The sequence below is a fragment of the Narcine bancroftii genome, chromosome 4 (genome assembly GCF_036971445.1).
Source record: "Narcine bancroftii isolate sNarBan1 chromosome 4, sNarBan1.hap1, whole genome shotgun sequence".
Lineage (NCBI taxonomy): Eukaryota > Metazoa > Chordata > Chondrichthyes > Torpediniformes > Narcinidae > Narcine > Narcine bancroftii.
The window spans coordinates 113,650,242-113,666,514 of NC_091472.1; the positions used below are offsets into that span (position 1 = coordinate 113,650,242).

The 16,273-nt window shown below is 42.7% G+C and overlaps 1 protein-coding gene and 1 long non-coding RNA gene across 6 annotated transcripts in view; one reads left to right on the forward strand and one right to left on the reverse strand.

The window, feature by feature from the left end:
• The window catches only part of plcb1 (phospholipase C beta 1), a 1,044,484-nt gene that overhangs the window by 854,411 nt on the left and 173,800 nt on the right, over positions 1-16,273 (forward strand). For all 5 annotated transcript variants that reach the window (XM_069932441.1, XM_069932442.1, XM_069932443.1 and 2 more), the window contains exons 16-17: positions 2,000-2,067; positions 11,834-11,930. In XM_069932441.1, coding sequence (XP_069788542.1) covers positions 2,000-2,067; positions 11,834-11,930 — 165 coding nt within the window. The remainder of the gene's footprint in view (positions 1-1,999; positions 2,068-11,833; positions 11,931-16,273) is intronic.
• LOC138761008 (uncharacterized) lies at positions 7,180-10,855 on the reverse strand. Its single transcript, XR_011356066.1, has 2 exons — positions 10,747-10,855; positions 7,180-7,606 (listed from the first exon to the last, which is right to left on the reverse strand). It is a non-coding gene; the product is annotated as an uncharacterized lncRNA (long non-coding RNA).

Here is a 16,273-nt window from a genome sequence, read left to right on the forward strand (position 1 = left end):
TTCTTCCCAGGATATCTTTGGGAGGGTCCTACAGGTACTGACCAGCTTGTTTTTAAGTACATTGGTCTTTCGGTTAAAATGCTATAGGGAGGAATCCAGTCCAACGATATTGTGCACCTCATACTGAAAGGTGCACTGCCGTTGGGTGATTTAACCACGGGCTGAAGTTCCACTGCTACATTCTATATTGACTGGCTTTGAAACTGAGACTCAAGAGACTGTAGATATTAGAAGCTGGAGTGAAAAAAGCAAACGGCTGGAGGAACTCCATGTGTTTTGGGAGCAGGGAAAGAATTTCTCTTACTCAACCCATTAAATTTCTTTGCTTTGAAATTTCTACCTGCGCATGGATTATGAGTTTGATTAAACAGACTTGGTTTCCCTGAAGCTCTTATCCATCAACTCTACAGGCTAAAATATTCATTGATGCCCTCTCTGGGCACTCTCCACCCAGATGTCATTAGCATCGCCTTCCCAATTTCCTTTACCCACCCCCCTCCCTATCTCTCTCTTTCCCTACCTCTCTGTCCTTTTCCCTCCTGCTCCCCAAAGCCTTCCCTTCCTTCCCCTCTCCCCCTATGACTTCTTAGCTTCTACTCTCCCATCTAGACCCATCTATGACCTCTTTCCTGTCAGCTTGTGGTCCTCCCCCTGCCCTTCCTCCCTCCTCCCTCCTCCACCCCCATCCCTCATCTTTTTATTCAGGTTTCTGCTTATTCCTGATAAAGTGCTCAGACTCAAAATGCCAGCTATCCTTTACTTTGTTGCATAACCTGCTGAGTTTCTCCAGCACACATGGGTATTGCACTTGACCCCAGTACCTGCAGACTTCATTGTTTAACATAACATAACAATTACAGCACGGAAACAGGCCATTAGGCCCTTCTAGTCCGCACCGAACTAAACACTCCTTTCTAGTCCCACCTCCCTGCACAATGCCCATAACCCTCCATCTTCTTCTCATCCATATACCTGTCCAACCTTTTCTTAAATAATACAATTGACTCCGCTGCCACTATTTCTCCCGGAAGCTCATTCCACACGGCTACCACTCTCTGAGTAAAGAAGTTCCCCCTCATGTTACCTCTAAACCTCTGCCCCTTAATTCTTAACTCATGTCCTCTTGTTTTAATCTTTCCTCCTCTTAACGGAAATAGTCTAGCCACATCCACTCTGTCTATCCCTTTCATAATCTTAAATACTTCTATCAAATCCCCTCTCAACCTTCTACGGTCCAAAGAATAAAGACCTAATCTGTCCAATCTCTCCCTATACTCTAGATGCTTAAACCCAGGTAACATTCTGGTAAACCTTCTCTGCACTCTCTCCACTCTGTTTATATCCTTCCTTAATTAGGCGACCAGAACTGCACACAGAACTCCAAATTAGGCCGCACCAACGTCTTATACAATCTCAACATCACCTCCCAACTCCTATATTCCATGCAATGATTGATAAAGGCCAGCATACTAAAAGCCTTCTTCACCACCCTATTCACGTGAGTTTCTACCTTCAGGGAACGATGTACCGTTACTCCTAAATCTTTCTGCTCTTCTGTATTCCTCAATGCTCTCCCATTTACCACATATGTCCTATTCTGATTCTTCTTACCAAAATGAAGCACCTCACACTTATCAGCATTAAATTCCATCTGCCATTTTTCAGCCCACTTTTCTAAGCAGCCCAAATCCCTCTGCAATCCTTGAAAACCTTCTTCATTATCCACTATTCCACCTATCTTAGTATCGTCTGCATATTTACCTCCTGAATGAACAGAGAGGCCGGACCCTGTGAAAACCTGAAAGGGATGGGAAGGGGAAAATGTGGCTAGTGTTGGGATCATGTGGAATGTAGCAGTTCTGTCTGTGGTTGCTCAGTGAGGGGGTAAGTAAAATCACTATTTGTGCATCGGCAGATTGAATGACCCAGTAAAATTCAGCTGGTTGTTGTATTTCTGCCTCAATAAAATTTGATCCTTCTGATTATCTAATGACTGCAGGAGAAGGAGATGCAGAGAGTGACGAAGATGAAGATGATGAAGATTCCAAAAAGTCTTCCATGGATGAGGTAATCAGTACCGTGAAGTCATCTATTTTATTTTGTGATACAAGTATAATGCTCATTTTATAGGAGAGAAAATTCTGCTTCAGGACAAAATAGTTTTGAGAGTCCTTATTTTGAAAAGGTTTGATGCTTAAAGTCACTTCCAACTGAATTTATTGCTTGAAGCCTGACTGGACATTTCCACGCAGTTCTTTGAATCAATTTTAACATCAGGACTCTCAATGTGAGTGAGGCAGACCGAGACCCCTCAGCCTGACAGTCAAGGTTTGAAATCTCACGTCGGGACATTTTAAATTTAGACATACAGCACGGTAATAGGTCATTTCAGCCCATGGGTCTGTGCCGCTCAATTTACACCCAATTAACCTACACCCCCGAAGCATTTCAAATGGAGGGAGGAAACCGCCCCCGGGGAAAACCCACACAGACACTGGGAGAACGTACAAACTCTATACAGACAGCGCTGGATTCAAAAACCCAGTCAAAATCACTGGCGCTGTAAAGGCATTGTGCTGACCTCTGGGACAACCATGTAATTTAGACTGATATTTTGGACCATCACTGAGGGAACCTCCTAATCCACCAATTTTCTGATGAGACAATAAACTAAAGATATGAATCAACGTCCCAAATTTTGCGGTCTATTGAAAGAAAAATAAGACCTTCAAAATACGTTAGCCAGGACTTATCCTTCATTGCAAATCATTTAAAAAAGTGCTTGTTAAGTCTACTTTTTTCCCATGTGAGCTTGTGGTGTAATGAAAATAGGAATTGCTGGAATACTGAACACATTCAGGAAATATCAGCGAAAAGAGGAACTGAGTTAAAATTTGAGGTGATTGATCTTTTGTCGAGATGTTGAAAAGTTGCAGTTTAAGAAGTTTTAAGTTGCAAAGAAAAGGCATAGAAAACTAAAGGGAGGTTGAGTGAGACTAAGTGACATAAGAGGTCATGGTGCTGGTGGTACAGAGAATAAGGGGAGGTATAAGTGGAAGGAGGTGAGGTACCAGAGGAGGAATATGAAAATAAACCAGGACACTTAAATATGAGATGTTGGGTGCAATAAAGGGACACCAATACCCCTGAGTGTAAAGCCCTCAAAAGGTGGTGGACACAGCCCAGGACATCACAGGCAAAACCCTCTTCACCATCAAGAACATCTATAGGGAACGCTGCCATAAAAGAGCAGCAGCAATCATCAAGGATCCACACCACCCGGCACATGCTCTGTTCTTGCTGCTGCCATAAGGAAAGAGGTATAGGCGCCACAAGACTCGCATCACCAGGTTCAGGAACAGCTGCTACCCCTCCACCATTAGATTCCTCAACGACAATCTCTTACTTTGTACTTTTTTTTCTCCCTCTCTGTATTGCACAGTTTGTTTACATTTCTTTACTTGTTTACATGTGTAAGTTGAGGACAGTTTTTTTTGCACTACCAATAAGTGGATATTCTGCCTGGCCCACAGGAAAAAGAATCTTAGGGTTGTATGTGATGGCATGTATGTACTCTGACAATAGAGCTGAACTTTGAAGAACAGGAAAGGTTAAATGCACTGTGAGTTTGGATGCCATCCCACAGGCTTGCTTTAGTTTCATTGGAACATCTGTGATTTATTTCCCTGGTGTAAAGGAGGCCCCAAAAAGTGATAAATGCAGTTTATTAAATTGGTAGAAATGTAAATGGACTTCTGCTTCATCTGGTCCTTGGACAATAGAATGGGTGGAGGATAAAGTTGCATAGGTAGGCCATGAGGGGAGGGCAGGAAGTGGAAGAGTGAACAAAGAGGGAATAAGAAGAGAGGAGGGTAATGTGCATCTCATGACTGGACTGTGTCCAAGAAGTGGGATGATGTGGTAAATATGGAAGCCCATGGGGTGGAAGGTGAGCTCCATCTTTGTTCAATGGGAGAGCAGAGTGAGAGCAGAGGTACAAGGAATAGAACAGGTGTGGCTGAAAGCCTTGGTGGGAGAGAAGTATTTTGGAAGCAATGATGTGGAAGGTGGCAGTAGCAAGACAGCTGCAATGGACATGGGCAAGGTTAGCAAAATGGAAAGGAGCCTTCATGGGCAGCAGATAGGAAGAAGTGAGATCAAGATGGTGGTGCAAGGTGATAGATCTGTTCTGGTTATTAACCTAAAATAGAGATGGTAAAAGGGAAGGAACAAATGAGAAATGGGCCATGTGAACATGCGAGCAGGCTCTCCTGCTTTTGGATGTTCATCTCACTCCAATTCCAGCCTTCATTTGGCCTTCAACAGTGTTCCTACAAAACTAGACAAGCTATGACAGACTATCTCATTTCCCCAAAGGCGCGGTACAGTTTACAGCATTCAATTCCTCCAATTTTAATGTCCCCCAGATGTGTAATTATGACCATTTGGGAGCTGGCACCATCTCCCAATTTCTCTGAAACTCAGAACTTGTTTTATCTCCAACTTTTTGGTGAATGGTCATCAACTTGAAATGTTAACTCTGATACCCGCTCCACAGGGTACTTCAGCATTATTTCCTTTGTCTAAATGTGTTGTCATTCTGAGTGCTAAAGAAGTGTTTAATTTTCATCCTGGGAAACATTATGCCAGGAAGAAGACTGCTGAAGATGGCACTATTGAATAGACTGAGATCAGGGTCTAGAAAGGGCTGGATCAGTGCCTGGATTGTCTAGAATTGGAAAGAGCCACTTTGAGGTAAAGAGAGTGGAGAAAAAGAGGGATGGCCAGTTGGGAGGAAAAAGAATGCACCTGAGAGAAGTAGAGAGCTGCTTTCTCCTTGCATCAGCAGTTTGGGTTCAACCCTCTCCTCTGGTGCTTTCTGTGTGGAGTTTGCATGTTCTCCCTGTGACCACATCAGTATCCCCAATTTATTCTGATCTCTTGCAGGTACCAAAAATATACAGGTCATACATTCATAGAGCGTCACAGCATGGGAACAGGCCCATCGACCTAAAATGTCCATGTTCAACACCAATCCCATCAGACTGTATTAAATCATTTTCTGTTTATACCTATTGAAGCACCTGTTTAAAGGTCTCCTCGACTTGACAATTGTATCCACCTTCACCCCCCCCTCCTCTGGCAGTGGGTTCTAGATATCAGTCGCACTCCATGTAAAATTGCCAGAAGGTTAATTGCCCAAAGCTACCATTGGGAAAGAGGTACAGGAGCCTGAAAATGAATACCCAGTGGTATAAGGGGAGTTTGTCTTTTAATTTTTATATTTAGACATGCAGCACGGTAACAGACCCTTTTGGCCCATGAGCCCATGCCGCTCAATACACCCAATTAACCTACAAATGTACCTGTGGTACATTTTGAATAGTGGGAGGAAACCAAGGCATCCAAAGGAAACCCAGACGTACACAAGGAGAGCATACAGACTCCTTACAGACAGCACCAGTCGAACCCCATTCATTGGTGCTGTAGCAGCAATGAGCTAACTCCTTCTTCATCTCTGCCATCAGATTTCTGAATAGACAATGGACCATAGACACTAGCTTATTTTTGCACTAATTTATTTATTTTTCAAATTTAATTGATAGCAACGTTTGCCCTGAAGTGCTGCTGTTAAACAATGAATTTGTGACATGTTCATAACAATAAATTCTGATTCTCTGGATGTTGCCCCAAGGGCACATGTGGATGGTAGATCGCTGAACAACCAAAGGAACTGTGCTCACACTATTATCGAAGTCTCTCATAGTTACAAAACAATAGTTACTTATTTATTTGCATCTATGAATAGCAGTGCACATTATGTATTGTCTGCCTAAATGCATGTTAAGCCTGGTTGTGTGTCTGCCTGTTTTGCACCGAGTTCCAGAGAACACTGTTTCGTCAGGTTGTACTTGTACAATCATATGACAACATATTTGACTTGAATCTGTGGGGAATCAATGAGGATGCAATGAAATGAGTGGGGCAATGATGTGTTGGCATAGGCTTGGTGGGACCTAAGTTTAAGGCAATTTTGGAAAAAAATGTGGAAAGGCAGACCAAAGTTGGCCAAATGTAAGAGTACTTGCCCTGCTTGATTTACTGCCAAGCAAACATGAGACTGTTAACACCGAGCTCCCTTTTAACACCCAATTATCCTTGGCACATGAATATATTTGAAATATCACTTCATATTCAGTGTGGTTAATATGTATGATATTCAGAACTGTTCTTAAAAAAAAAATCACTTTATATTCACTGTGCCACATCCTAAAAGGACCCTGAGAATAGTTAAAGATTACACTTGCATCTCAAATTTATGGAGTGCTATTTTCTCAGCTAATGGGTCTGCATTTCACACCCATTGAAATAAACGCACTTCTGGAAACAATTCACTATTCCTTTGGCGTGCATCATAGCATGTTGGTTGTACAGAAAGCATCCATCAAAATCAGAATAATGTTCAGCCAAACCACTACTGAGGCTTAATTTCATTGTTTAAAATGCACTTGTTTTCTGAATGTCATGGAGCAGGATAAAAAGTATTTATGTAAACATTTGTACAGAATTAACTGTACAAAATCTGAATTAACCATAGAATAAACTAGGTAAGATTCCATCATTCAGAAGACAAAACATTTGCAGCGTGACCTGCTGACTTTCTCCAGCACTTTGGTGTATTACGCTCGACCTACAGACTTTCTGTTTGACCTCTACTTACAATATGTTGTATCATTTGTCCCTTTTGTTTGGTCCTCAGCCTTCGCAACTCTTCTGGAAATGTATTCGTTTCTTGTTAGTGACAGATTCTGATGGAAAACAGGACAGACCAGCAATAAAGTGTAAAGCACATTCGCTTCCAATGAAACACAACTCCCGCTTGCAGATACAGCAATCCCTGTTATTAAAATTAATGCCGCATTGCTTGAAATCACATCTTATTCTTAAGATGCTTATACAAGAAAGTCCATTAAAGTTATGACTTTTTTATCTGCCTATACAGAGATACTCAGTGTTTGCTGTAAATTAAAATAGTTTTGTGACGTGTCTGATACTCCATATTCGATGGATGCCGCAGAATGTGAGATATTTAGGTAGGCTCCCATATATTCCAGTCCTAACAATACAGTGTATAGCATTCCATCAATTTGGGATTCCAGACTTGAAGAGCACACAGCATGAAATTTTATGTAAGCTTTTATTAAAAAGTACAGACTTCTTTGAACAACCTTTTTTTGATATAGATTCGTGTATGGCCAGTTACACTTCTGTGAAATTATTTCTGAGTGCCAAAGGATGGTATAAATTGAAGGTGTTTCATTTCCATCGGAGCATGCAAAAACAAAACCCCTAAAATTTAGTCACTCTCCAAGCAAAGCAGCAAGGGCAACATGGATAGCATAGCAGCGCAATGCTATTTCAGCGACAGTGACCCACAGTCGAAGCCAACGCCAACCCGTAAGAAGTTCATCTTGTTTCTGCGTGGGTTTCTTCTGGGTCTCTGGTTTTGTCTCACCCTCCAAAAATGTACAGGATTTGTAGGTTAACTGATATAATTGAGTGCCATGGATTGTCGACCGGAAGGGCCCGATCCCGTGCTGTATCTCTAAAATTAAAAAAAAAATTTAAAACACAGAAATTAAAAATTGTAATACTTTCTGAGAACTATCTTTTGGTATTTAAATATTATGTCTATTATATATAGGGAGAAAAGGGGAAATGACTTTTCTGGCCTAACCCCTTTGTCATGGTTTCAACAAAAAGCAACCAGGCGCCCAGGATGAGGTCTTCCATTCCAGGACATCCCTCTTCGAAAAATGTGGCTTTCCACTGCCATCAACTCAACCCTCACCCGCATCTCCTGTTTCCCACATTTGTCCTGACCCCCTCTCCCCCGAGGACAGGATTCCCCTTGGTCTCACCAACTCTGCTATTTTTTCTACCCTCACACCCATATCCACTTATGTCCTCCCCCTGCTCCTTCCTCCCTCCTCACCTCTCCTTCCCCCCGCCCCCCTTTTTATTTAGCCACCAGTCTGCTTTGTGCTCATACTCTGACGAATGGCTTAGGACTGAAACGTTAGTTACCCTTTACTTCCCATTAGATGCTGCATGGCCCCTGAGTTTCCCCAGCACTTTTGTATATTGCATATTTGTAAGTAAGCCTAGAAAGTGAAGGTGGAGATGAACAGATCGCAGTGTTGAGGCAGACAGTTTGAGAGCCACTGAAGATTTAGCGGAACAAAGTGGGTGATACACAAAGGGTGCGTCATTTAAGTGTAGCTGGGTAAAGGTTGACTATTTGTTTTTTTTAAATATTTTATTTATTAGAAAACAAACTAATAACCACAATTACAGAATTAGGATTAACAAATTATCAAAAGAAAATTTGCATGGTTACATAGAAAAAAAACACTACAAGATCTATAAAAAATCCTACAAAACTAACCACCTCACCCCCTCCCCACCCCTCCCCTTAACTAAATCTACCCCCTATTCCCCATAAAAAAGAAAAAAGAGGTAAGGAGAATAACTCATTTACTATTCAATGCGGAGATCCAACTGCACACGAGCAGTTTCAGATTTTCAAATTAAAATGATCCAAATATGGGCTCCAAATCTTTTTAAATGCATAATATTGATCTCTTAAATTATAAGTTATCTTCTCCATTGTATACATGACCTCATTTCTGAATGCCAAATTGTAAACTAAGCTCCATCTGGTCTTTCCATGAAACAGCTATACATTTCCTTGCTACTGCTAAAGCCAATCTCAAAAATGCCATTTGACATTTATCTAATTTATGTAACAAAGCCATTTCAGTAAGGTCCCCAATTACAAAGATCTTTGGGTCGAAAGAAAATTGTATTTTCAAGATTTCTTGCAAACAGTCTTTTAATTTAGCCCAAAAATCCTTAATCTTAACAAATGCAAAAATGTACCCTTCTGCTCATTGCTTTGAAAACACAAATCTGAGGTATTCAGTTTATATCTTTTCAAATGCTCAGGAGTTAAATATAATTGATGTATAAAGTTATAAGTTACCAACCTATATCCAACATTAACTAACTAGTATCTTTATTAATCTTCCTCCAACTATCTATATCAAACTGAATCCCCAAATCTTTCTCCCATTTAAGTCACGATTTATACAAATCCACTTTAGGCATCTTGGCGCCTCACAGTTCGGCGGCCAGCAACCTCCTTTGAAGAAGACCGCAGAGCCCACCTCACTGACAAAAGACAAAGGAGGAAAAACCCAACACCCAACCCCAACCAACCTATTTTCCCCTGCAACCGCTGCAACCATGTCTGCCTGTCAGCCACAAACGAGCCTGCAGCTGACGTGGACATTTACCCCTCCATAAATCTTCGTTTGCGAAGCCAAGCCAAAGAAAAAATAATAATTTACACATTTCTGAAATAAATCCTTTCCTTCCCCCATCTCAAATTAATACTTCAAATAATGATTCTTTAGGTAATTCCAAATGTCTCCCTAAACCATCACACAACATTGATTTAAATTGATAATAAAGTTTGTTGACTGCAGATCTGCCTTCAACACAATAGTGCCCCATAATCATCCCCAAACCCCATAACCCTAGCCTCAGCACCCACCTCTGGAACTGGATCCATGACTTTCTAACCCACAGGCCTCAGTCAGTGAGGATTAGTGACAGCACCTCTTCCTCAATCATCCTCAACACCCATAACACTGTGTACTCTTCCCCCTACCAGTCTCTTTACATAACCACAACTGCGTGGCCAAACATCACTCCAACTCTACCTATAAATGCATGGATGACACTACCATCAGCGGCCAGATCTCAAACAATAATGATTCAGAATATAGAGGGGAGGTAGAAGGACTTGTGGCTTGGGGTCAGGAAAGCAACTTTTCCCTCAATGTCAGCAAGACCAAGGTGCTGATTATAGACATTTGGAAGATGAGCAAAGCTTGGTCACTGGTCCACATCAATGGTGCTAAAGTGGAGATAGTAGATACCTATAATGTCTTAGAATTCAACATCTCCAATAGCCTGTCCTGGTCCACCCATGTGACCAAGAAAGTACACCAGCACATCTACTTCCTCAAAACCTGAGGAAACTTGTCCTGACCTGTCCCCAGCATCCCTTAATAATTTCCACAAATGCACCATTGTCAACATCCTGTTAGGGTACATCACTGCATGGGACAGAAACTGCTTCACCCAAGACCTCAAGAAACTACAAAGGGTTGTAAACGTAGTTCAGACCATCAAACATACCCCTCCCCTCCATCAACTCCCTCTATAGCTTCCACTGCCATGGAAAAGCATCCAACATATGTAAAGACTCATCCCACCTTTCACCCCATTTCCATCAGTGTGAAATTGCGCACCACCAGATTCAAGTTTCTTTTCCACTGATATCGGACTCCTGACTGGCGAAGTACTGTTGCCTTAGCTGCATACCAACAGATCTCTCTGTAATTCTGCCCTTTGGACTGTGTCTTACCTTCTGAACTATGCATGTGATGTCTAACTGGATAGCTTCTAAAACAAACTTTTTCACTGCACCTCGGTAGAGCTGACAAATTTCAACTTAAGCTTGAAAGTTATGAAGCAGAAGCAATGTGGAGAGATCATGCAGAGAATTTTAGGCAAGCATTTGAGAAACTTTTCCTTAAAATTCTGCTGGCATGTTTAGCAAGACAGTGCAGCACTATTACAGCGCAGGCAACCCATTTTCAAATCCAGTGCTACCTATACATCCTCCCCGTGTCTGCAGGTTCCTCAGGTCTTCTTGTTTCCTCTCATCCTCCAAAACTATGTGAGGTTTGTAGGTTAATTGGTGTATCTGGGTGGCACCGACCTGTGGGCCTTAAGGGCCTGTTATCTTGTTGTATATCTAGAAAACAAAAATCGCAAAATATCAGCTATCCAGTGTCTTGGAATGACATGACTTGGCAAAACATGCTACGCAAGTTGAGACTGTCAGCTGAGCAAAACTGGTTCCAGCTCATGAAGTACCTTTGCAGTCAGCGTTAGAAATGAATCCGGAATCGACAGAGTTGTCAGAATTATCAGTGATTCGCGCTTGATCATGAAGGTGATTAAATTTTGAGGGAGACACTGGTAGCATCTCCTCTGCTCTTCAAAGTACTGCCATCAATCCACCCCAAACCCGAGGGTGGAGCCAGTTCAATGTCTCATTTGAGAAGTGGCAATTTCATAGGAGCACAACACTCCCTGGAGTGCACATGAACGCTCAGCTCTCCAAAGTGTAGTTGGTGTCCACAATCTTCTGATAGTGAAGCAAAAAGGCTGGCAGTTCTGGATAGTATTGACTCTATTGTACAAAAACTATTGGCCACCTTCCTGCATGCCCTCAGCTTCGTGGAATGAGCTCGGATTTTACAGTACAGCAGAACCAAATGTGCCCTGTGGAGATAGTGTGGAGCAAACTGGGAGAATGTCATGCTACATCCAAAAGGTGCTCCTTCATCAGGAACAAATTGCAGTGTAGTAGAGATTCATCCTGGATTGTGTCAAATGTGCACACATGCAGTATTTTCAAGTTGCATTTCATTTCAAAGTTTGAGTCATGGAGCCATAGAAGCGGACCTTTTAGCCACCTTGTCCATACCAACCATCAAGTGAACTGGTTACGCCATTCCTGCTAAGTTGATCATTTGCTGATGTAAATGTTTGCCTAGTTCCCAAATTTTGGGGTCAGCATGCAATGCCCACCTGCTGCTCTATTACACATTTGGAGAGATGACCAGGGACAAATGTCATGTGTGCTCGTTAACCCTGAGTACTTCTAACATTTTGCTGTCTTGCATTGCAGGGGACTGCTGGATGTGAAGCAAATGCCACAGAGGAAATGTCCAACCTGGTTAACTACATTCAACCTGTAAAGTTTGAGTCCTTTGAGGTGGCGAAGAGTGAGTAGCTTTTAATTTATCATGTTGCAGTGTGCAGAATATCATGGTTCTTTGACATGAATTTGAGATTGGCTCCACAGTTGAAAATGAACCACAGGGAATTCAAAGGAAGTTTGAGAATGGGACACATTTTTAGGTGTGCTTGATGCAGAGATGAATTTAAGAGGAAGTTATATAATTACCTGGGGAGTAAAGGAATAATAGAATGCATGAATAGAATGGAGCGGAGTAAACCTGTGAAATGAATAAACAGCCTGCTTCTGTATTGCAAATTCTGACATTTGTTATGAGCTGCGCATAACCACCGGCAATGGACCATGAACCAGACAATGTTTAGTTTTAAACCACTTATTTTATTTCTTACTCCTAACTCTTAAGCTATCCTTAACACTAAATCTATCCCCAGCTATGTGCAGGTGTTTTGTGTGTGTGTGTGTGTGTGTGTGTGTGTGTGTGTGTGTGTGTGTGTGTGTGTGTGTGTGTGTGTGTGTGTGTGTGTGCGCGCGTGTGTGCGTGCTTATGTTATATTCCCAAACCATTAGAGTGTGTGTGTGTGTGTGTGTGTGTGTGTGTGTGTGTGTGCGTGCGCGCTTATGATATATTCCCAAACCATTAGAGTCCAGGCCAAAATTTAGAAAGTTACTTCAAAGTTTAGTCTTAAATTCAGTGTTGAAATGTAGGCCTTTGAAATTTGATGCCCAGACTTAATGTTGAACTGATGGGGAGACTGGAGTTATGGCTACTACAGACTCACGAATTCTCCTTGCATTCCCTTTGAAGAAATGTCCATCCACACGAGCTGTGGTCATAACACTCCTTTTGTAAGAAAGACTTAAACTCAGCAGTCCCCACAAAACTTCCAAAACCTTGGCACCAGTCTCTCCAAGTAACTTCACTGCTAGTCACACTTAAAATGAAGCACTTTGCTTCCCAAAAAGACCCTCCTGCCACAGGTCATTCCATCGAAAAGGCCCAGTCATTCACATTTGCTCTGAATTCCACAGAAATGGCTGGCCACAAGAGCTGCCACAAAAAGCTGGTTTCTCTTCAGCAGTCAGAATGGTTTTCCCTTTGCAACCTCACAGGGTCTTTGCAAATGTATCCAATTCTGGAACAGACTGTGACAAACATTCCCTTCCAATGTATCGAATTATCACTGGGGTGTGATTTGTGTTGTGCTTATGTGATATGTTAAATGTTAACTGCGACTGTTCGGTCCTTCCTGTCTATACTACTCCTTACAGTGATAATCCTATTTTACTAAGATGGGAGCTCGTAGTACATATCACAAATGTTGGTACTATTACCAGTTGAAATAGTCTGCAAAGTTCGCAGTTAATTCCTTGTCTAATCACGCCCTGACTGATGGGAAGGCATTCAGAGTTTTCCATCTTCAGCAGCAGATTAAACTACAGAAACTGAATTGATGGGTTCTTGTTTTTGGGCTTGCTCACAAGTCTGAAATTCCTTCTGTTTCTGTTGATTGTGGACATTGATCTGAAATGGAAAATCTCCCTGCATTCAGTTTTAGTCAGTAAGATGACGGCTATTTCACTGGGGCACTGGAGTCAACTTGTGTGAGGGAAGGACCCCATGTGGAGGGCACAACTTGTGTGGGGACATGACCTGTGTGAGGGACATGTCAGATGTGGGGGACACAACTCATGGGGGATACAACACGTGTGGGGGACACAATGCCGTGTCGGGGTCACAACCTGTGTAAGGGATTGTGCGGGACATGACATGACCCTTGTGGGGGGACATGACACAAGACGACCTATGTAGGGGACATGATACAACAAGTGTGGGGGATATAATACGTGTAGGGGACACAACACGACCTGTGTGGGGGACATGACCACGTGGGGGCGGTATGAGATGACATATATGGGGGAGATGGGGCATGACAGATGTGGAGGACACAACATGATACGACCCCATGTCTGCAGGGCATGATGCGACCTGTGTGGGGGACATGATATGTGTGGGGGACACGACATGTGTGGGGGACATGGCACGAACCGTGTGGGGGACATGACCCTTGTGGGGGACATGACATGTGTAGGGAACCCTGTGAAAAGCTGGAAGTCTGAGTTCCACTCCCCGTATGTGCTCAATGCAGCACACAAACCTGCTGGAGAAACTCAGCAGGTCACGCAGCATCCATCAGAAGTAAAGGGTAACCAACGTTTCAGGCCTGAGCCCTTTGTCAAGATATGAACAAGAGCAGACAGATGCCTGAAATGAAAAGGGCTGGGTGAAGAGGATAGACGGGGAGCACAAACTGACAGGTATAAAAATGCTGAGAAATTATGGGGGGAGGGTGTAGCTCTGAAAATGGAGAGTGAAGGGAAGGGGGAGCTGAGGAAAGGCACTTCCCTGCTCTTTGCTTATAGTTCTTGGGCTAACGAAGGGCTCAGGCCCAAAACATTGGTTTGTGTATTGCATGGAGCACATATGGGGATTGGAGCTCAGATTTTCACAGGATCGTGTCAGACCCCCCTCGAGTCATGCCCCAACACGTTGTGACCTGCTGAGTTTCTCAAGTTCTTTGTGTATCACCCTGCAGTCCCAGCATCAGCAGAATTTCTAGTGTAAGTCCACGTGATCAATGAAAATCTTTTTTCAGAAGATTAATTCATTGAGTTTGTCATTTCTTACAACAGAGGATGGTTTTGTTCTGAGGGAATGATACGATTGTTGCAGTTATACCTCCGATTGATTAAGTTGATCAGTGTTGAGCCACATTTGATGTTATGTCCGGGTTGTACCATCTGAAGTCTTAATATCAACTGTGCTGACAATCACTGAGTGGGAGAGAGAGAGAGAGCACTGCCATGGGTGAGCAGTAGAGAGGGGCAAGGCTGGGAGTTGAAGCTCAGGAAGTCAAGTGTTAGGAGCGGGTCTTGCTGCGCAAAGATGTGGAACCAATTGGGCCTGACATTTGTAAGAGAAGAAGGAAGCTTGCAAGGGCAGGAAGGAAGGACTTCACCTCTTGAACTTGGCATCCTGGAGGAGGTGGAAGGTGACAGCAGGGCAAGGAGAGGGCAACGACTGCAGATGAAGAGAAGGGGAATGGAAAAGACACAGAAGGCGTGAGAGCAATTGGAACTTTCCTTGGAGGTACTGCGCTAATTTGCGTGGAGTAATCTTCTTGTAAACTCCTAATCAGATCCTTAATTATTATGGAAAAGCAAACCATAATGCTCTTTAATGTCTACCAGGACTCTTCCTGATTCAGAAGCATGCTGTGTGGCTGACTTCTGTTGCTCATTTCCATCCACTGCCTTCACAGATACTCTCATTTAGCTCAAATCATGAAATGTTTAAAAGGAGAATTTAATCCCATACTTTATGTTCATTGTTATCTGATTATACATATACTAGCAGGTTATACATATACTAGCATTTACTTGGATCACAGCGCATAAACAGACTCGCACACTGCACAGTACATAATAAGATAAGATAATCTTTTATTGTCATTGCACAAGTACAATGAAATTGAGTGCACATCCTGACGGTGCACACATACATCCAACAAATAAGAAATAAAAACAAAAACACAATAAAACAATACAATATTCACTGTTTGGCAGTGTTCATTTTACATATGGCTCTGGGATAAAAACTGTTTTTAAGTCTGTTTGTCCGTGATTTAATGGACCTGAAACATCTACCGGAGGGCAGCAGGTCAAACTGATGATGACCAGGGTGGTCAGGGTCTTTCAGGATGTTGGCTGCTCTACTAAGGAAGTGAGAGCTGAATAAATCCTCCAAAGAGGGCAGTGAGCAGCCGATAATCTTCTGGACCTCAATGGTGACCCTCTGAAGGTCTCTCTTGTTTGCTGCCAAGCAGCTGGCAAATCACGTAGGTCAGCACCCCCTGGAGGGAGCAGTGATAGAAGGACACCAGCAGTTTCTCCTGCAGTTTGATATTCCTGAGAATCCTCAGGACATGGTATGGTAACCCACTGTTATGTATAATTGTCTGGACAGGCACACCTATTGGCCGATTGTACCTGTGGCCCCTCCCCATGGCTCCTATATAAAGGTGGCTGTTCCATAGCCCCCTCCTCAAAGCAGGACAGTCAAACAGTATGGATATGCCACTGTTCTTAAGTGAATAAAAGCCTATAGGTTTCTCAACAACAGTCTTTTGAGTAACTTGATGGTGCATCTCATGGAGTCATTGTTGTGCTTTTTTAACTACTGCGGTGGTATTGGTAGTCCAGAAGAGATCTTCAGCAAAATGCGTAACCAGAAATCTGAAACCAGTGACTCATTCCAGACAGTCCCCATTGATGTATAATGGGTCTGGAACAGAACTGTTCCTCCTGAAG